General features: G+C 44.6%; 1 protein-coding gene and 1 pseudogene across 3 annotated transcripts in view; both read right to left on the bottom strand.

Annotated features, from left to right (window-relative positions):
• Positions 1–272: 272 nt before the first annotated feature.
• Positions 273–22038, bottom strand: part of ASAP1 (ArfGAP with SH3 domain, ankyrin repeat and PH domain 1) — a 407716-nt gene continuing 385950 nt past the window's right edge. For all 3 annotated transcript variants that reach the window (XM_030937519.1, XM_030937518.1, XM_030937520.1), the window contains 3 exons: positions 8754–9244; positions 6046–6168; positions 273–2973 (listed from right to left, as the gene is read on the bottom strand). In XM_030937519.1, coding sequence (XP_030793379.1) covers positions 2899–2973; positions 6046–6168; positions 8754–9244 — 689 coding nt within the window. In that variant the 3' untranslated portion in view covers positions 273–2898. The remainder of the gene's footprint in view (positions 2974–6045; positions 6169–8753; positions 9245–22038) is intronic.
• LOC115899775 lies at positions 17624–17737 on the bottom strand (annotated as a pseudogene).

The raw sequence follows: 22038 nt of genomic DNA, 5'->3' as shown, positions 1-22038 counted from the left end.
TCACATGGACAGGCACAGAAGTGGACGTGGTGGAGGCGGAAGGAGGAAGGTGGAGGACAGAAAGGGTCCGAAGGCCCACAGTTTGTAAGCTGGGGCAAGTACCACATACTTTTATGTATCCAGAGTGATCACTGACAAGGGTTGGAGTGACACACACAGTGTCGTGTGTTTGCTGTGTTATGTATATACCCGAAAGCACAGCCAGAGGAAGTCTTGATTCTCTCCTGTCAGCAGGGTAGTGAACAACTCACAAAATGGCCTGATTTCAGAAGTTTGGGATCAACTGAGAATATGTTTATTTAAAAGCAATTTTAAATATTAAAAAAAGTAGAAATTAACACATACAGTACTGAAAAACTGTCACATTAAACACATGTAAAATGACAAGTGTACTGATGTTTGATGGTAACATCCAGATGAGAATTCGGCATTTAACTAGTGGCACTACAGGATTCCTATACAACATGTTGAAGTTCTAGGCAATAAAAAAATAAATAGCAATTGCTGTTCAACAGTAAAATAAGATACACACTATTTGCAGAACATAACTTTCCCCTCTGGGGGAAAAAGAACTAATTTGCTATTTTTTTTTCATAAGGTTCCATATCTTCAAAATACTATATAATGTACAAAATTGCAGATAGTGGCTTACTGAGTTTAAGATCAAGATCAGACTTAAACTCAACAAGATCACCAAAGGTATATCTACCGAGTTTTCCTATGTCCCACATGTCCCACAGTAAGCTGGGTTAGAGAGAACTCAAATTCCTGATGGAAAACAAAACCGAACAAAAAAAGTAGAAAAAAAATGTATTAAAAATGCTGTGTAAGTTGCTGCAAAAGGGGAAAAAGAATAGACATTAACTCCATGTAATTTTAGACATGCAGCTTTTGTGTGTATTTTTTTCTTTTTTTTAAAAAAACAGTTTATTTTGGGATCAGTGAAAAGAGTCTAGGCCACAAAAATGAAGAGCTCTTCAATGCAAGTTAAAATGTGTAAATGAGTGACCGGGACACTGAGCAACCTCAGATTCTGACTTCCATCCTGACACTGGTGTGGCTTCAGTACCGAGGCTGCTAAAGCTGCCAGTCATCCCAGCATGTCAACTGGTTCCTCATGCTCTCAGTTTGGTGTGGAAATTCACATGTGCCCTGACACTGAGGAAGCAATTGCTTAAAATCACTTTCCAATAACAGCTGATAAAATATTTTGCCGGTTTGTCATGCAAGGTTTATTTATTAGGTGGCTATTCAAAGTTTGTATAGCAACCACTTAAGCAGAACTAAATTAATATTCACTAAGCACTGTAACGATGGAAGACGGCTTTTCCTAAGGGTTGGGTTGGGAGTTGTGCTTCTGTGAAATTAACATCTCTCACTCATTGCCAAGATTCTCTGCTTAAAAATATTAGTTTTCTGTGCTGTTGCCAAAATAGCAATTTAAGCAAATGTAGTGCCAGAATGACACATGAGCCTCGGACTCGGGGAACAGTTCCACTGACTGTGGAGTACAACTATTGTGTTCTTTTCCAAAATTCAGACTGATGTAAAAGACTGAAATACAATGTTCTTATAAGGATCTTAAGCCATAAACATGGCTGGGATGAAAAGAAAACTGAGAGGGAAGAGTGCTTTTCACAGTGCAATTCATAGCAGCGTTCAAAAACTTGGTTATGAATTGACTTGAAGGTGGACAGAGCTTAAGACTGGAAAAATTATCTATAATTGGGGTTTAACAAAGAGCATGGGAAAAGAAACACTTGGTTTCAGCACCTGGATTCTACATACAGTAGGGAAACTGTGTGAAGGGTTGACTTTTAAATTAATCTTGAAGAATCTTTTAAAAGTTTAAATTTGTCCAAGAACAAAACTAAGAAAATAATAAAAAATGGATGCAATGGATGCTTCAACACATCTGAGGGATGTGCATTCATAACACAATGTCAATCCATACTCTTGAGAAAGCCAATGACTAGAAACAAATATTGTCGCAACCTTATAATTTCTGCTTTAATGGCAATCAAGTTTAAAAAATGTACAATTCCACTTATCCATACTATTCCTTTATAAAAGGCAGATTTCAGGTAAGCTTCTAAATGCATGCATAATGTAGAGGCTAATATTTTCTGGCAGTCCTTGGTTCCTGAAAGTTGAACTTCATATGTGTTTTAAACTTTTGTCAAAATAGTCATGAAAGATATGTTATTTTTGCATAATGAGGTAATATATCAGGGGCGGGCACTCATAAGACAGTGTAAAGCCACTTGTCTAAACTTGCATGAGGCTGTGTGCATTGTAAAATGCCACAAAGAGTTTTGGGTCAGTGAATATTTTGCTGAAGGAGTAATACTTACATTTAACTGAGCACTTTTCTGTAATAAATACCAAAGTAGGTTTTTGTAGCTGTAAACTGTGCACACAGATAACTACAGGCTGGTCTGTCATGGAGCTAAAAGTTTCACCTGGAAAACAGAACCCACCTCTTTGCTAATGTTGCATTTTCAGTAACACAATTGAGAATACTGCATTTAGGAACACAGAGTCAATTCTATGCCTTTCAACGGTTGCTGGAGACCACTTCTATTTGCAAAGTCAGCAGTTCCTATACTCCTATTTCTGTTTGTTTGCTTGTAAAACAGCATAGAGAGATGCAAGTGCTAGATGCCAAGGATGGCTTTGGCAAACCAGTAAGGCGCGCCGGGTCCGAGGCTACCCTCATACTGGCGAAGGCAGAAGACCACAGGATATTTACAACACACACTATATCCCCCTCCTGAGGTGGCCCTTCCATGAGTTTCTTACTCTGTAACAGCAGCTATATACACACTGTGCCCAGGGTTACATGGAGGCAGCAGTCTTGCATGAATGATGTGGACAATCTTAAGGTTCTGCTTTTTGCTAGTCAGACAGGATATGAACAAAGGACACTGGAAAGACCCCCTTCCTTTCAGGCTGTCCTTCGATGTGGCCAATCTGCAGGGAGAAAAGAGAGTGGTCAGGATGGAGGCAGCAGGCAGTGGCCCCATGACAAGCCCAGTGGGTAAGAGCCCAGCCCAGTCTGCCCATAGACCTGGGGGTGGAATCCCAGGCTTACTCTTCTTCCCACCCTTCAGTGAACTACAGAGAGCTTAACGGTCATAAACTACATAAGGAAACAGCAAACGACAGAACTTCCAATAGGCTCAGCATTCTACGTGGATCTTGCTGCACCCACAGAACAACCCCTAGAGATGGGTATTTCTTATAGTTTACAATCTTCATTTTACAGATGAAGGGACAGTGGCCCAGAGAGGTGACATGCTCTCCCACAGGCATGGGGCTCTAGAGTCCTTGCTCTGAACCAGGGTGCCTGGCTGCCTTTACAGCTGGGTGACCTCAGACACACCTTGCTAAGCCTCTTCTCTGTAAAGTGGGGCTACAAAACTCCCTTCTTTCCAGGCTTGTGTGATACATTTAAAGAAGAAAAAAAGAAAGCATATGAAAAGGCCGCTATGTAATATCACTTGTTTTCCGGTTACTGTGGAGGAAGAATACTGTGAAAGTTTGAGACTGATGGTGGCCAATGGCAATTTCAGTGTCTGCTGCATTGGCCTGTAAGCCACAGTTACCTGTAAAAATTTTCTAATTACCTCAATTAGATCAGTATTGATTGCACTAAAGAAAATCACGTAATGGGCCTTCTACAGAAGAAACAAAATCGTGCACATTGGCTTCCAATGCCAAATCGATAGAGAGGAAGGTGGTTTTAAGAGTGGAAGAGAGTCAACCAGGCCTGCCTAGCTCTGCTGAAGGCCTGCCTACTTACCACATGTGGTCTTAGTTGGCATTGTGCATGTATGAGGTCTTTGTGAATTTCACATCACAGTTAGGATGTGTGTGGCACCATCTTTATGTCTGGCAAGGCATGTAATGGTGGCACACACAATGTCCCCTAGGAATGATGCTAGGGACACAATGACAGCTTCCTACTGCCCTCAGGTATCTCTGCTGTAGTCATCAGTTGCTTAGCAAAGAACATGATCACTGCCTGATTATAATAATATTAACAGATTACAAAGTGAGTTCCTCAACATCCTTGTGAGAAACGAATAACCGTGTCCCATTTTTCAGAGGGAAAGTGAGGCTTACAGAAGGGACATGCTTTATTTATCCAAGGCCACAGAGCTTGTAACTGATTCACACGGGGGGCTTCAGAGCCCACCTCCTCGTCATAAGACTAAATGGGCTCTCTGACAGGCTTCATGCCAGAGGCAGGCCCCACTCTGCTGACAGAGGCTGAAGGCACCCCCTGGGCCTCCCTAGGCTGATCCCTTCAGTCCAGGGTTTCTCAACCATGGTGCTACTGGCATCCTTGCTTGTGGGGGCTCCCTGAGTACTGGAGGATGTTTAGTGACATCTCTGGCTTCCATCTACTAGGTGTTGGTAGCAACCCCCTTCCTTGGTCCTGACAATATTTCCAGATATTGTAGATGTCCTGGAGGGCAAAATTGCCCCAGTTGAGTCCAAACAAAATCCTTACAGCTGTGATTAAGAATCTGAGGTCACTGTTTAGGCCTGAAGGAAGAAAAGTCAAAGGTGAATGTGTGTCCATGCATATGAGTGTACACATGTATTTCTGGGCATTCTTAGGTACTGCTGGCTCAACTGCGAGCCTCAGGTCCCTTCCTGGCAGATAGAACTGAATCCCTCTTGGCAGGAGGGGGCTCAGGCTGCCAAGGAAGGGGAATTTTCAGCCTGATGGCAGGAAATGATCAACAAGGAAAGCGGAAGAGGGGGCTTGTCCACTGTACCTTGGACTGGCAGTTCCCATCGGGACTTACTCCTTGGGAAACTGAAAATTAACAGATGTGTGGACTGCCCTCACAGGTCACTTGTAGCCTGAGTACCTAGCAAGGCCTATGAGGATGCTGATGTCTTTCCCTCCTGATGCCTGGGCTGCAGGTTTTAATGTAAAAGGAGTTTTCATAGATATTTTCATTTAATCTTTTCCTAAAATGACGTGGAGAAGGTGTCTTGGCCTATTTGACAAAGAAAGAACTGCAAACTGGATTAAGAATGGAGCCTGAGGACTTGTCAACTGCTAAGCCTGAGGAGGAACTCCGGCCTTCTGATTCCCAGCCTGGGGACAGTGTGGAATGGTGAGCAAAGCATATAGGCTCTGGGATCAGGGCCAATCCAGAATCTTGACTTAGCCTGCTTACTGGCTGAGGGAGCACAGGCAACATGCTCAACTTTTTTCTGCTTTAGTTTTTTATCTGAAAAATCAGAAAATGCCTACAATTCACAAGGTTACATGATGCCATGGGTAAAGTACATACAAATGTTAATTCTCTTGACCTGTCTTCAAAGCCCCACGGCTGTTTTTCTTTTTTTTCAGATGGAGTCTTACTCTGTTGCCCAGGCTGTAGTGTAGTGCAACCTCTGCTTCCTGGGTTCAAGCGATTCTCCTGGAAGGAATCGCTTGACGTAAAGCAAAATGTGCAGCTTCTGCATACTGAATGTGCAGCATAAACAAATTTGTCAGTCCCCTCATGCAAAACAGCAAGTCAGTACATGCTGGTTAAACACAGCAGGATCGGCCTGGAGCTCGGAGAAGTCTATGCAGTTCCTAAAACTGTTTTAATTTTTGATCAGTTTTGATTCGAGCCTTGGCCTCCTGAGTAGCTGGGACTATAGGCGCACGCCATCATGCCCAGCTAATTTTTTTATTTTTAGTAGAGACGGGGTTTCACCATGCTGGCCAGGCTGGTCTCGAACTCCTGACCTCGTGATCCATCTGCCTTGGCCTCCCAAAGTGCTGGAATTACAGGTGTGAGCCACCGTGCCCAGCCAGCTCCATGGCTGCTTTTCTAGCATGTAATAGTGTGTGACATAGAAAATACAACTGAGAATACTGCATTCAATGGCTGTTGGGTGAGTGATGCAGCTGACAGGGTCCTTGTGCTCAAGGGCCCTCTTTTACCGCACTGTCTGTAGGCTCCCATATGGTGCCTGCCCAGGCATGCTGTATGAATGTACCGATGAAGTGGACGGATTTGTACGTACCCACCACTCCTGGTCCTCTTCCCCTGTGACGATAATCACTTCTCCCTCGATGAATGTCAGCTCGTCATCGTTGTCTGCCTGGCAGTCATAAATGGTCTTCACTCGCCTCACTTTATTTTTCCCCTTAAAGAAAGAAACTGGGTTTTAATTGAAAGAACGGCCTAAATGGAAAAAAAGAGCAGCGGTTCTTTGTAAAATGGTTGACCTTGGGCAAGTAACTTAACCTCGTTGAGCCTTGATTTCCTCACCCTTGAAGGGCAGGAAGAAGAGTGCCTGCCAGGCGCCCAGTATACTGTGTACTCTTAAGGAACCAAAGGCTCTTCCTCTCCCCTCATCATCAGGGTGGCCCTGCATTGGTGACTGGGCATCCACAAGTTATTTTCACCAGAAAGCAAACACTATGGGTAGGGATCAAAATTCAGCTTCACCAAAAAACATCAAGCACTCTGTACCCCCCCCAACCCACATCAGCTCGCAGAATGACAGCAGAGTCTAAAAATGTTTTTAGGAAACATGACGTAAAGCAAAATGTGCAGCTTCTGCATACTGAATGTGCAGCATAAACAAATTTGTCAGTCCCCTCATGCAAAACAGCAAGTCAGTACATGCTGGTTCAACACAGCAGGATCAGGCCTGGGGCTCGGAGAAGTCTATGCAGTTCCTAAAACCGTTTTAATTTTTGATCAGTTTTGATTTGAGCATTTACTTGTTGAACTTCCAGTTCTTTGCAAACAGAAAAGTGAAAATAGAGGTATTACCTTCTAAATGATGGGTTGTTTGTTTTGCACCTGGCTAATTGGCAATTTAAAAAAAAGCAAGCTGTCTGTTTAAATGTTTTGGGTGGAGTGACTCTTCCTCTCTGTCCCCTGGTTTCTCCTTTAATCACCCTGATAGTTCCAGCTGCTTTCCGAGCTCCCTTCAGGGCCTGTGCGGGTGGGTTGGAGAAGCCTGGCAGCACTGTGGCAGTGACTGCGTGCGCAACCGAGAGGCCTGTAGTGTGTTAATTTATAACGCGGAGATCAAATGACATAATAAAACTATACACTGTGTAGCATGAAATGAAAATTTTGCGTAAGTGGTGCTTGGAGTCATGAAGAGTTCCCTTTTGAATGCTAGAAGTATCTACCATCACAAACGGCAGCCTCCAACCTACAGGAAGATGGGTTTTATTTTTCTTAATTTAAGTATTGATATTGACATACTTTTATTGTAACTTTTTATTGTAACTTTTTTTTTTTTTTTGAGACGGGGTTTCACTCTGTTGCCCAGGCTAGAGTGCAGTGGCATGATCACGCTCACTGCAGCCTTGATTTCCAGGGCTCAAGCAATCTTCCCGCCTCAGCCTCCCAAGTAGCTGGGATAGCAAGCATGTGCCACCATGTCCAGCTAATTAATTTTTATTTTTTAAAGAGACAGGTTCTCCGTATGTTGCCCAGGCTGCTCATGAATCCTGGGCTCAAGGGAACCTCCCACTTTGGCCTCCCAAAGTGCTGAAATTACAGCTGTGAGCCATTGCACCCAGCCTCGTTTTAGTTTTTTTGAGACAGGGTCTTGTACTGTCACCCAGGCTGGATCACAGCACCCCTGAACTCCTGGCCTCAAGCGATCCACTTGCCTCTTCCTAAAGTGCTGGGTACTGTGTATAACAGAATGTGAGAGGGGTGGAACTGCCATGTGCAGTGGGAGAACTTTTGGTTTCCCTGTTGACTGTGTTCCCCCTCCTGGGGAGCTGGTGCCCTGGTGGGAGGGCAGCTATGTTCCAGATAAAAAGCATGTGACATCTTCCTGGAGTACATTTCCACAAAGAATGTGAGGAATAAAATCACTTATATTAAAATAAAATTGATATACAGTAGGAAACATTTCATGAAAATGACAGAATATGAGATTTCTACAAAATTCTATGCTGTTCTATTATATCGAGAGTTTTATCTCCAATTCCTTTAGGAAGATGCAGTGAGAAGGTCTGACTCACGCCTGTAATCCCAGCACTTTGAGACTCCAAGGTGGGAGGACTGCTTGAGCCCAGGAGTTCAAGACCAGCCTGGGCAACATGGCAAAACCCCATCTCTACCAAAAATATAAAAAAAAGCCAGGTGTGGTGATGCGCACCTGCGATCCCAGCTCCTCAGGAGGCTGAGGTAAGAGGATCACCTGAGCCTAGTAGATTGAGGCTGCAGTGAGCTGTGATCGCACCACTGCACTCTAGCCTGGGAGACAGAGGAAGCCCTTCTCAAAAAAAAAGAGAGAAAATACCTAGACATCTGAGAGGGAAATTGCTTTCTTGTGACCCTCAGGAAAGGAAAAGTTTCATCCTCAAGGTTCCTAGATAAGAGTGACTACTTGCTGAGTGGTCTAGGTGCCAGCCAAGTGTTGCTCATTTGTCACTGTATTTAATCATCTGTGAGCTCAGATAATGTATTAGCTCCTTTTGTATGTGAAGAAAGTAAGGCTCAGAGAAAGTAACTTGCCAAGGTTGTGCAGCTATGTTAGGCACTGAGGCCAGGACTTGAAGCCGTCTGCTGGAGCCTAAAGCCTGAGTTTGTAACCCACAGGCTCCAATCCACCATCATGCTTGAACCAGAGCACATAAGCGTCAGGTGAGCAAGCTCTTGCTTTTTCTTGTGTAAGTTGGAGCACTCGCCCTCCCATCAACTTGCAAAGTGCGGCATAGGATTCCTAAGGGCCTGAACATTGGTCCCACCCACCGTATTGATTTTTCTGGGCAGTGGTACGGGCGTCTCTGGCAGAGTAGGCGTGAGGTCATTGGAGTCTTCAGATGCTTGCTTTTGGATGGCATCTCTGGACTGCACATTTGGGGAAAGATCCAATGGGTGTGACTTCGGTGTGACCTCAGAGGGTTGCTGAGCCTTGGGTGAGACATCTCCAGTCTGGGATTTTGCTAGCAGGTCTCCCAGCTGTGGTTTGGGGGGCAGGTCCTTCATCTGTGGTTTGGGAGGTAAGTCTGAGAGCTGGGGTTTGGGTGGCAGGTCCCCCAGCTGTGGTTTGGGGGGCAGTTCTCCTGGCTTAGGTGGCAAATCTCCAACTTGGGGCCTGGGGGCCAGTTCTGTGGGCTTCGGGGGCAGGTCTCCAGGTGGTGGTTTTTGTGGCAACTCTGCCAACTGTGATGATTTCTGAAAGATTTCGGGCGGGATGTTGGATTTGTCTAGGGAGAGATGATCTGTTTTCCTTAGTGCCACTGTGGAAGCAATCAAAAACAGGGAGGTCATTGGTGGGAAGGGCTGCTTTCCTGTCAGTCACCTAAAAGAGGCGCCATCATTACAAAGGGAACTGACCTACAGTGAACACTTGAAATGGATGGATTCAGGGGCCAGGTCCCCCAGGTAGCTTCACAAAGACAGAGTCTGAAAGCCTGGAAAGTGCTACAGTTCACGACTTCAGGCTTCAATCATGTAAGAACAAGATGTCTACATTCATCCACAATTAAAAAAAATACACAGAAACAGATTGCAGAGAATCGGAAAGTACAGAGTTCTTAAGCCTAACACCTAAATGTAGCCATTTAAAATTCTTTTATATAGTTCCTTTTAATTTTCCTATATATTTTCTATAGATACAACTTTTACTTTTACCTAATACCATTTTAGCAACAGTATTTGTCATGTTACTAAAAATTATTTATTAGTCGCATATAATTTTGAATGATGCATTCTATTCCATTCTATAGCTGTAAAATAATTTATTATTATTTCTCCCCATTTTACATGATTCATGCAGTATGTAAGAGAAGCAGCAAAAGGCTTCTTCTCTCTCTCTGTGCCCCTGTCTCTTAACTTTGGTTACATTTTGGTGATACACATGCATGTGCTATGTCTTTTAAAAACCATACAAATGATACACACTTTGTCTGAAACTTTGCTTTTCTCCCACTTAATATGTTTAGGAGAGTTCCAAATCAGTTCTTTTTTATTCTGTTTAACCACTGCATAGTATGCACAGCTTAGGAAATGTATCAATTTGTTGACCCATTCCCATAGCTCTTTGCACAGCTCTTGGTACTTAGAAAACCATGGACATGTCTTCAGTTCTAGTTCCACTGCTTACTAGCTGTGTGTATTTGGGCAAATTACACAACCTCTCTGTGCTGCAATTTACTCATCTCTTAAAACCCTACTTCAAAGGGTTGGCATGCAGATTACATGGGTTAATATATGCAGAGAATTTACTGACAAGTCCTGGCAGGCTGTAAGCATTATGTAGTAGCACTACCATCACTGTTAGGGTTCTTTAAGGCCCTATTACAGTATTACATTCCTGTTTTACTCATTTTTGTAACTTTGGCTCCTGGCACAGGGGCCAAGCACATAGCATGCTCTCAGGGAGGAAACAGCTGACTAAGGCACACTGAGTGACTCACACTAGGAATTTGATCCTAAAAATATAATGTATTCAGAAAGACATTCTTAAAGAAGGAGAAGAAACAGATAAACCTCATGTTGTAAATGTCACAGGCTGTACTGGGGCTATTTCTGCTCATGACGTGTCTAGTCATATCTCTAAAAAAATCAAAATCAAGGGGCACCCTGCTCACGGGCTGGTCCCTAAGCTTCAGCTGAGGTGGTTTGGCTCTAAAAGTAAATTTACATCAATCTCATTCCTCTCTTGGAAGCCTGAAATTGGCTAAGAAACAATCTGAGCCAGGCAGTCAAGAGGGAAAAAGCTAGGGGGAATCCCTGAAGTGGTGGGGCTAGAAAGGCCTTGGCTGTGAGTCACACTGATGGGGCAAGAGAAACTGTAAATGCCAGGCATGGAAAATCTTCAAAATAGCCCAGCCTCTTCACCTGCAGCACCAACTCTAGGAATCTATCCTAAAACAGTGATCAAAGTCATACACAGATGTCTGTGCTAGTGTTTGGCACAGTACTGCTTATAACGAAAAAAATGCCACCCATCTGAATGCAGAGGATTGTATGGACAATAAACAAAAATTAGTCATGCCTATAGTCCTAGCTACTCAGGAGACTAAGTCTGGAGGATCGCTTGAGCCCAGGAGTCCAAGGCTGCAGTGAACTATGACGGTGCCATTGCACTCCAGCCTGGGTGACAGAGTGAGACTGTCTCAAAAAGCAAACCAACAAATGACAACGATATGTAGCCAATAAAGATTATACTGTTGTGTAATTAATAGCATGAAAAATGTTTTTATTATGTCAAAAATATTAGCTTAAACAGAAACTTTAAAAAAGAGCAGAGAGAAAAAAAGACCAAAGATATACACTAATTCATCAGTTATCTTGGGTGGTAAGACTTCAGGTAGTTTTTATTTTTCTTTTCAGTTCTATTGAGACAGGGTCTTCCTCTGTTACTGAGGCTGGAGTGCAGTGGTGCAATCAGGGCTCACTGCAACCTTGACCTCCCAGGCTCCAAGTGATCTTGCTGTCTCAGCCTCCTGAGTAGCTAGGACCACAGATATGTGCCACCACACTTGAGCTAATTTTAAATTTTTTAGTAGAGATGCGCATGGCCATGCTGTCCCCAGCTTCAGGTATCTAGACCCTGTCCCACATCCTCTCTCCGCACTCCTGGCTTTGGTGTGACAATGTGACTGCTGGCACCAGTCTGAGACCCTTGAAGGGAAGAGGCAAGGCTGGTCAGGGCCTCAGTGCACACTGGCCCAGGTGACACAACTCTGGGCAGGAGAGAGATGGGACCACAGGGCAGGTAAGGAGAGGAGACTGGCCTTGAGATGTGCTGCATGACACAGCTTCACCTTCTTAACAGCCCCGTGATGTGGATATCACCATCATCTCCATCTTGCAAGATACCGAGGGAGGCTGTGGAGCCTCCCAAGTCATGAAGTGAGTAAGGGATGGTTGATTCCTAGCCCAACGATAGTTCACACTTACAGGAAAAGGGTTACCATTCCACTCCTATTTGCTGGGCATATGCTGTGCCCAGCACCATTTCAGGCACTTGGGACACAGCAGATGGAAAGGACTAGGCCCTTGCCTGCTGGGAGCTCACATTCTGCAAGAGGGTGACAAGTAAACATGGAGTTACCAGAGGGTGAGGGCAGGTAAGCAGGGGAAGGGAGAACAGAGTGCTGGCTGGGTGGGAGGAAGAGAGTGACCACCAAGGAAGGTGTGGTCAGGGAAGTCCACTCTGCTACTGCAAAAATGTGCAGGAGGTCTCGACACCAGCCATGCTCATATCAGGTGGGGGTTGGGAGAAGAACCACCAGATGGTTCAGGACAGAGGAGTGACGTGATTGAATGTGGAAGGCTCCAGTATTCTGCTGAGAACAGACTGCAGGACCAGGTTAGAAGGTTCCAGGCAGACAAGGTAGGAGGCTCCAACTGTCCAGACAAGAGATGATACTCATTTGATCTTGGGTGACAACGGTGGAGATGGTGAGAAGTGACTGGGTTTTAAACAGATGTGGAAGGGGGAATAAACAGTATTTGTGCAAGCACAGGATGTGTGTGAGAGAAAAAGAGTTAATTAAGCACCTCTGTCAGGCTTTAAGGCCTGAATATCTGGAAGAATGACACTGCCTTTAACAGACGGGGACACTGAGGGAGAAACAGTCTGGAGTGGAGTCAGAGTCCGTATTCCAGTTTTAAGTCGAGAAGCCTGTGAGACACTGTGTGGGGAAAAGCTCGCTCCTCTAACCGTGCTTTTTCCTCCACTCTCACAACACAACGATCATCAACACAGAAGAAAACTTCTGTGACCAAATGTGTGGGGGTCTCACCCCACCACTAAGCAGTGGACACCAGCCAGGTGTCCTCCAATCCAATTCTGACACCATCTACCTGGAGACAGCATTAGATCCCACAGCTTGAGGCTCAGTCCCCCAGAATGTTCCCACCTTCCTGCCCAGTCGCAAGCCCAGGCCTCTGGAATTTCTGACCAGTTGGCTTCAACTGGGGTTCCAACAAACCCCTCTGGGTTCGACTGATTTGCTAGAGTGGCTCACAGAACTCAGAGAAACACTTACCTAAGTTTATCAGTTTACTAAGAAGTATGTGTGTGTGTGTGTGTGTGAATCATGGTTCACTGCAGCCTCGGTCTTCCAGGCTCAAGCTATCCTCCCACCTCAGCCTCCCAAGCAGCTAGGACTACAGGCCCGTGTCACCATGCCCAGCTATTTCTGTTTTTTATTATTATCTGTAGACACAGGGTCTCATTATGTTACCCGGCTGGTCTCCAACTCCTGGGCTCAAGTGATCTACCCACCTTGGCCTCCCTAAGTGCTGGGATTACAGGTGTCAGCCTTCTCAGGGCCACAGCTCCTGGCCCTAAGAAGGATATTTTAAAGGATAAACAGCTGGATGAACAGATACACAGGGTGAGGTCTGGAAGGGTCTTGAGCACAGGAGCTTCTGAACCTGTGGAGTTAGGGGTGTGCCGCCCTCCCAGCACACGGACGAATTCTTCTTCACTTTCCCGTTGGCCTCCACGGGTTTAGCTTTCTAGAAGCTCCCTGAACCCAGTCCTCTAGGGTTTTTAATGGTAGCTTCATAACGTCAGCATTCCTTCCCCCAGGGTATAGGGTAGGACTCTCTTAGGGGAGGATCTCAAATCCACAATCAGCAAGATGGGAAAAGATTACAGTCCTGCCTTGGGCACATAAAGGAGGGCAAGAGAGTTTCTGTTTCCTGAGGCCTAACACATCCAGCATTACAACAAAAGACTGTAACAAGGGATGTGGACATTATGAACTAGGAACTGTGGATGAATACCAATACATATATACCTACAGCTCCAAATAAATACATATATATATAAAACACCATAGGCTGCTCCTTGGTTTTCAACCACGGATCCCTTATACCAAAACAAATGTGTCTATCAGAACATTTGTTGTAGCATTTATAAAACAGTTACAGCAATGCTGCCACCTAAAATCTGGAGAAGTCAGTGTGGTTAGGGATGGATTTAAAGAAATAACTAATCTGTCCTCCGAAGTCATACAAACACTTTCATAACTGTGTACTAGCCCCATTGTTCTTTCCTGCCTTGGTCTACCGCTATTGGACCTTAGGATAAACTTGTGCAGAGCTGTTTCGCACAGAGATCAGCTGATGGTTAACTAGATCCAGTTCCTTCTTGGGCCATTTTCCACAGACATTCCATCCTGAGGGGGTTTCAACTCAACCTCCCAATACATCTGATCGTATCAGTATTATCATAAGGCTTGTTTATATGAGGAAGCTGAACCTTACCAATGCCCCCAGTATTACACCATATTGTGGTACAATCATGGTACAATTTAGCTTCATTACAGATTAGTCAGAATGACAGAGGTATTTCCTTTGCCTTCCCAATAAAATCTCCCCTTGGCCATATAACAAATGTTATTAAGGACAGGTGTTGTTAACAATGGCCATGACTCAGTCATTTCTGGATTCAAAGTTAATTAGAGGCAGAGCCAATCACTATGTCTCATCTCACAGGATTGTACTGAGACTAGTTTCCACTGGCTGCTATTAGTTACAGCACAGCCCACCTGCCTCCTGCAGGCAGGACATGGGTGGTGTTAATTTTACTAATTAAATAGAGATAGGGTCTCACTTCATTGCCCAGGCTGGTCTTGAACTCCTGGGCTCAAGTGATCCTCCCGCTTCAGCCTCCTAAAGTGCTAGGATTAAAGGCTGGAGCCACAATACCTGGCTTCTTTCCTTCCTTCCTTTCCTTTCTTCCTTCCTTCCCTTTCTTTCTTTCATTCATTCGATGAGTGTTTAGAATAGTTCCTATACCTACCGAGGACACTGCAGAACATGTTTTACTTTGCCCTAATCTAAAGGCACGGGCAGTCATAGTACATTGATGTAAACTGCAAGTGCCCTCAGATAACTTCCATAAATTCAGAAGACTGTTTAAGAGTCCCAGAGGTGTGCCCCTGAGCCTCAGGAGCCAAGACTGAGGGTCACTGCCCCATGGCCACTTCAGCCTCTATTTGTGTTAAAATTGTGAAGAGGCCCTGCTGGGTCTGGGTACAGGCCCTTTCCCAAAGCTGCATCTTAGCATTCTCTTCAGCACTGTTTATTGAGTCGGCCTGGCTCACTCTGCCAAAACCTCCCTATCTTTCCAGGCTGACTCCCCATCCTTTTGCCTTCCTCCTGGAAGAGAACTCCCTCTAATCTGCATTTTCCTCTGAATTCTGCTCCTCACTGAAAGCAAACTCAGCTTATTCCAGGATACCCAGACCTGCACCTATCTCCTATAAGGCCCTTTTCTGTCTGGTGGGTCAGTGTTGTTTAATGCAACATGCATGTTCCTGCAGTGTGTACTAAAGGCCTGAGTACAGTTAGGATACACGTTTTGCACCCAGAAATGTTGGGTGCCCCATACTAGAGTTAGATGAGTGGTGGTCACACCTACATGTAGTTTAGTGTGAGTGTGCCACAAGGCCTCCTATAGCTTTCCTTGTCTCAGGTTGGGACCATTCTCTAAAGGAACTCAGATCCACTATGTGATGCCCACTATTTTATTGATTGATTGACAGCGTCTCACTCTGTCACTCAGGCTGGAGTGCAGTGGTGCAAACATGGCTCACTACTACCTCGACCTCTTGGGTTCAAGAGATCCTCCTGCCTCAGCTTCCCATGTAGCTGGGACCACAGGTACATACCACCACAATCTGCCAATTTTTCAAATTTCTGTAGAGGCAAGGTCTCATCTCACCCTGTTGCCCAGGCTGGTCTCAAAATTCTGGACTCAAGTGATCCTCCAGCTTGGGCCTCCCAAAGTGCTTGGATTACAGGTGTGAGCCACTGTGCCCAGCCCCACTGCTTTAATCTCATTAAGAACCCAATGTTTTCCCCTATTCTGCTTAATTGCTTTTCATACACAAAAGGGTGATAAGAGTGTACATAGCACACTATGGCATATTGTGTATGCTGCCATTACATTTTGTCCTTTATATCCAAATATCTTTCTAAGCATCTGATCATCAAGGTTTATATTAATAGTGACATAAAAATCAGTCTGTTGGGAGCACACATTTGGTATCAGTGAAGCGGGATTTGTTGGAACAGCTCTGACTCACAGAAACATGCGGTTTGAGAAGAGAAAGGTTAAAAGGGTGGGGGATCAGGAATCTTTGGATTCCTATGTGGCCATGTGGTCACCCGGGGTATGAAGCCACAGCTGTGTTGAGATAAGTTACTAAAAGTAAAAGTTACCGGTGGAATTCAGAGATGGATCCAACTCCTTGGGAGTTGGTGAACTGGATGCATAAAGAGATGCAAGCTAAGAAAAAAGTGAAATATTTAATCCCTTGGTTACTGTTGTACATAATGGCTAAAATAAAAGAGGGTGCTGGGTCAGGACTTGAGGCTGGACTAAGCTCAGATGTGGGTCTGCCTGAGCTCAGTCCACTAACCTTTAAGTTACCCACAAAGGAGAAAACCATGCAGGGACAACAGAAAGTACCTGAGACCTGTGGTTACCACGAAGGTAGTCAATGTGAAGAACGGGCAAAACTAAGTAACTATAGAAACTAGAGGGTAGAATGTGAAGGAACTGTTTCATTCTCTAGATCAGTATCATCAGCTTCCTGAGGAACCTTTACTAAAATGGATTATAAGAGTGACTAATTTAGGGGCAGTATCTTTGGTTTTAAACGCTACAGAGTAGAAGTACATTTTGGATTGATGGGACCCACAGCTCACTATTGAACAACTGCATATGAGTATATAAGATCCAGATACACAGGAGGCCATTCCTGTGGTAACTGCCAGCCTGGTGGAACAGATAAAAGCCACTGTAAGGTCTGTTCACCCTGAGAAGGGGGACTGTCCAGCTCTACCTACACATGCCAAGTGGGACACCCCAGATGAGGTAGCTGACATGCTCTGTATGCATGTGGGACTGGCTTTATGATGACAGGACTATTCACACACTGAACATGCCTGTTCCCCAAGTCATGGTAAATGTGTGGTTAAGAGGGCCCTTCTACATAGGCACCCCATGTGATATTACTCCTACAGAAATGAACAGTTCGAGAAGCCTTATCAAATTTGCTGTCTCAGCTTCCCTTCATGGGTCTTATAGATGCTAATAAAAATATTAGATTAATTAACAAGAGAACAGATAAAGGCAAAAGTGAGAGCCAAAGGACTCCTCCCAGGAAGGTGGAAATTTTAAAATGGTTATTACCAAATAAGGTGAAAAAAGAAAACACTGATAGGATAAAACAAAGAAGAAAAAGGGGAGAGTCATGGGACTCATCCCAGCAGGATGGATATCTTTAGATGGTTATTAAGAAATGGAACGAATAAAATGGAAGTTGATACAGTTAAAACAAAGGTCTTTGTTTTTTGAGGCAGGGTCTTGCTCTGTCACCCAGGCTGGAGTGCAGTGGCGTGATCTCGGCTCACTGCAATCTCTTGCCTCCCAGGCTCATGCAATCCTCCCACTTCGGCCTCTTGAGTAGCTGGGACTACAGGTATGTGCCACCACGCCTGGCTAATTTTGTGTATTTTATGTAGAGACAGGGTTCTGCCATGCTGCCCAGGCTGGTCTCAAACTCCTGAGCTCAAACAATCCACCCACCTTGGCCTCCCAAAGTGCTGGGATTACAGGCGTGAGCCACCACGCTTACCAAAACAAAGGTCTTTTTTTGCTGTTGTTAAAAAAAATAACGTGTCATCCATGAGCAGTGGCCATACTGATCTTCTGTGTATGGTTCCAATTTTAGTATATGTGCTGCCGAAGTGAGCAAAACCAAGGTCCTAATACAACATCATCATAGGGTGGGTGGACCAAAGGGAGCCCCTCTGCTCTCCCAACATTAAAGGGCCCTAACCCAGTTTGCTGTATTTCTCACAGTTTGAAGGAATTTTAAAAGTTGCAAGGTAGAGATTACAATGAAACGTATGATCTGAAATTGCCTGGGGCAAAAGTGGGGCAGACTAATCAAAATAAAGACTGACAAAAGGTCCAGGGTCCTTTGGCTCAACCCTTGGCAGAAGACCCAAAGCTTTTTGCACAAGACAGAGTAAAATGGTCTGGGGGTAAAGAAGTTCCTGAAACTAGAATATAAAAAATGTAAGGGTTGACAGGATGATGAAAGTTGGTATATTTGAACACACTTCATGTGAAGTGACTGCATCTCTTTTAGTTTTTTTGAGACGGAGTCTCGCTCTGTTACCCAGGCTGGAGGCAGTGGCGCAATCTCAGCTCACTGCAAGCTCCACCTCCCGGGTTCAGGCCATTCTCCTGCCTCAGCCTCCTGAGTAGCTAGGACTACACGCGCCCGCCACCATGCCCAGCTACTTTTTTTGTATTTTTAGTAGAAATGGGGTTTCACGGTGTTAGCCAGGATGGTCTTGATCTCCTGACCTCATGATCCGCCCACCTCGGCCTCCCAAAGTGCTGGGATTACAGGCGTGAGCCATCGCGCCCGGCCGATTGCATCTCTTTTATCTGATTGTATCATGGTAATGAACATAGTATCACACCGGAGAATGTTTCCCCTACCTGGTACTATAAAACAGAAGGCATGTAAATCTGCTCTCCAAGCAATATTAATTGGACATGCCCAAGCCCGCGGAGTGCAGAGTAGAAGCTAGAATGCTGGCAGGGACAAACTCTCCACTTGATAACCCCTGTGGAGCAGTTCCTGGGGCTTATGGGAAAGGTGTTTGAGCACCTCTCAGCAACAACTACTGGGACTTTGGAATAGAGAATGTTCACTTAAGGGACCTTGCTATGAAATGTTACTTGAAGTTACCCCTATGACATCCGAAATACCCATGCTGTCTCAGGTGATGTCCTGAGAACATTCTAATGGGGATGGCAGAGCCTAGAAGAGTTCCACAATAAAATGGAAATGGTTTATAGAGGATCATGCTACCTGAGGAAGGCAAGGAAGAGATACCCTGGAGCAGTTTTCCCAAATCATCTAAGAAAAAAACGTATTTCTTCTCCCTCACCTGATGCAGTGATCCTAGGATGGGAGTTGCTGGGACAGCAAAGATAATTTTTGTTTTTTAGCTAGGGGGTCTCACTGTATTACCTAGGCTGGTCTCTAACTCCTGACTTAAATCCATCCTCCCATCCTGCCACAGAGCTTAGATCACAGGTATGAGCCACTGCGCCCAACACTTCAAAACATTTTTAGCAGGAATGCTAAGTAAAAAACTGTAACCATCTTTTTAAACCTTATGTCAAAATTCCTGGGGCATGATGGGGGTGAGATGTGCCTTCACCCCTTCTAGCAAAACTAGGGCTAACAATGAATATGGCCGGTGGTAAAAACAGCTCATTATTTCTACATCTATGTAGCCTCACCCTATCTGGGAGTGGACTGAGAAGCTACTTGCCAGACTTGTATTGCTGCCTGTAATCTAGACCAGCACACAGTGGTGATTCTAATGTCCCTTCAAAAAAGTTTGGAGATTAATGGAGAGAAGGAGAAATAGTAGCTGAGTGTAAACAAATAAATGGGTAATTGAGGAAAATTCAATGTTACACTAACAACTCAAAAGAGTCTCAGGGCAAGAGATGACATTGCCTTTAGCTCAATGATTCCAGATGCCTGAGAGGGTGAAACTGTGTATTTACCCAGGCCACTCCTGCTTGTGGAACCTGACAATATTGAGAGGAAGCCTGCAAACCTGGGTGTCCTCATCATCCTGGGAGGTATTCAAACACTATGATGGACTGGACTGATTACTAATGATTGTGTATATATATGTTTTTTGATGTAAAGGATCCAAGTAGAAAACCAAGGAGTAGGCTATGGTGTTAAATGTATTAGTTTTCGTCCACGGTTCCTGGCTTATAACCCTTGTTATAGACTTCTGTTACAATGTTGGGTGTATCAGGCCTCAGCGGCAGGCCTCTGACCTTCTCTTGCCCTCTTACTACCTATCCCAAGGTAGGACTCTAATCCTATTGTGGGTCTTAAGCACCTCCCATGAGAGGATTCTACCCTGTACCCTGGGGGAAGGAATGCTAACATCGTGAAGCTTTCATAAAAAGCCAGGACAGGGTTCAGTGAGCTTCTGGAGAGCTGACCATGTGGAGGCTCCTGGAGTTTCCAGAAAGGGCTTGGAAGCTCTGCACCTGATATGGCTTGGCTGTGCCCCCACCCAAATTTCACCTTGAATTGTGGCTCCCATAATTCCCACATGTTGTGGCAGGGACCCGGTGGGAGATAATTGAATCATGGGGGCGGTTTCCCCCATACTGTTCTCATGGTAGTAAGTCTCACAAGATCTGATGGTTTTATAAGGGGTTTCCCTTTTTGCTTGGCTCTCATTTTTCTCTTGCCTGCTGCCACGTAAGACGTGCCTTTTGCCTTCTGCCATTATTGTGAGGCCTCCCCTGCCACGTGGAACTGTGAGTCCATTAAACCTTTTTCTTTATAAATTACCCAGTCTCAGGTATGTCTTTACCAGCAAAGTGAAAACAGACTAATACAGCACCGCTTCCCCCATACTTTGCTCTACACATTTCTTTATCTGTATCCTTTGCAATATCCTTTATGATAAACTGGTAAATGCATTTCCTTGAGTTCTGTGAGCTGTTCCAGCAAATTAAATGAATCCAAAGAGGGAGTTGTAGGAACCCCAACTTGTAGCCAGTCAGTTAGAAGTTCTGAAGGCCTGGACTTGCAACTGGTATGTGTGTGTGTGGGGGGGAGGGCAGTTTTGGGGACTGAGCTCTCACCCGGTGGGACTAGCACTATCTCCAGGTAGACAGTGTCAGAACTAAATTACAGGACACCCAGCTGGTGTCTGCTGCTTGGTGTGTGGGGAAAAATCCCCACACGTTTCTCACAGAAGTCTTCTGTGTTGATGACTGTTGTGATGTGAGAGCAGAGGAAAAACACAGAGAGAATTTCCCCCACAGGCATCAAGTGGCAGTGTGAAATAGGCTGTTGTTGGTGAATTCGGATTATGGATGAATACTTTGGCAGGAGATAGAAATGTGGAGCTTTCCAGATGGGTGTAAAGCTGTGGGACTGTTTGGATGAGTTAAGGAGTTAAGGGAAGATGCAGAGCAGAAGCAGTTCATGAGGACGGCCTGTGGTGCCCAACATGCAGAGGTGGAGGATATGAGAAAGCAGCTAAGGGGGTCGGGAAGGAACTGACAGTGCAGTGAGAGTGGACAGGTGGTGTCCAGAACATAAGTGCATAGTGTTCCAGGCAGGAGAGAAGCAGTGACTGTGCCATGAGCTGCAGACAGCCAAGGAAGATAGGGCTGAAGATTAACTGCTGGCCCATCGGCTTGCAGAGGGATAGGAAGAGAGGACGGACAGATGAATCTTGGCTCTGAGCATTAACAGCTGTGAACTTCACACACAGACAATGCGATGGTGTACACCTCGTGATAGAACATACTACCACCTATGAAGTGGTTTTGCCAAAGCCTCAATCTATCTGATCAGGTTTCTGGAATCAACTTCCAATTAATAGGAAATATGACAGACAGGGGAACATGTTAGATGAACAAACATGAGGGGATGGAATCCAGACTGGAGAAATCTATAGGAAGAGTAACACAGTTTCTTCAACAAATAAAAAGAGAGAGATGCAGGGGAAACTTTAGCCTAAGACACTTAGAGACAAATCAATCAACTCTACTGTGTGGACTTCATTTTAATCCTTATTCAAATAAACATTTTTTTTTTTTTTTTTTAAAAAGGGCAATTGTGAGACAGGTGGATATGTTAACACTGGGTGTTTGATGATATTAAGAAATTTTTGATTTTTTAGACATGATGAAATTTTTTGATGTAATAGAATTGCAAATATATGAAATTGGCTGGGATTTGCTACAGAATTACTGAGAGTAGCTGGGTATGGAACTAAATGAAACAAGATCAGGTATAAACTGTTAAGTGCTGGAATGGGTGATAAGTATGTGGGTGTGGTGGAGGAGGCTGCAGGATACTATTCTGTGTCTTTTTTTGTATTTCTGTGTATGTTTATTATGGGAAATTCCAAATAGTAAACACACACACACACAAACACACACACACAGAGAGAAAGAGAGAGAGAGAGAGAGAGAGAG

Source organism: Rhinopithecus roxellana, chromosome 9 (assembly GCF_007565055.1).
Source record: "Rhinopithecus roxellana isolate Shanxi Qingling chromosome 9, ASM756505v1, whole genome shotgun sequence".
NCBI classification, from domain to species: Eukaryota; Metazoa; Chordata; class Mammalia; order Primates; family Cercopithecidae; genus Rhinopithecus; species Rhinopithecus roxellana.
Note: the sequence above shows the minus strand (reverse complement) of the source record. Positions and strands in the feature narration are given on the sequence as shown.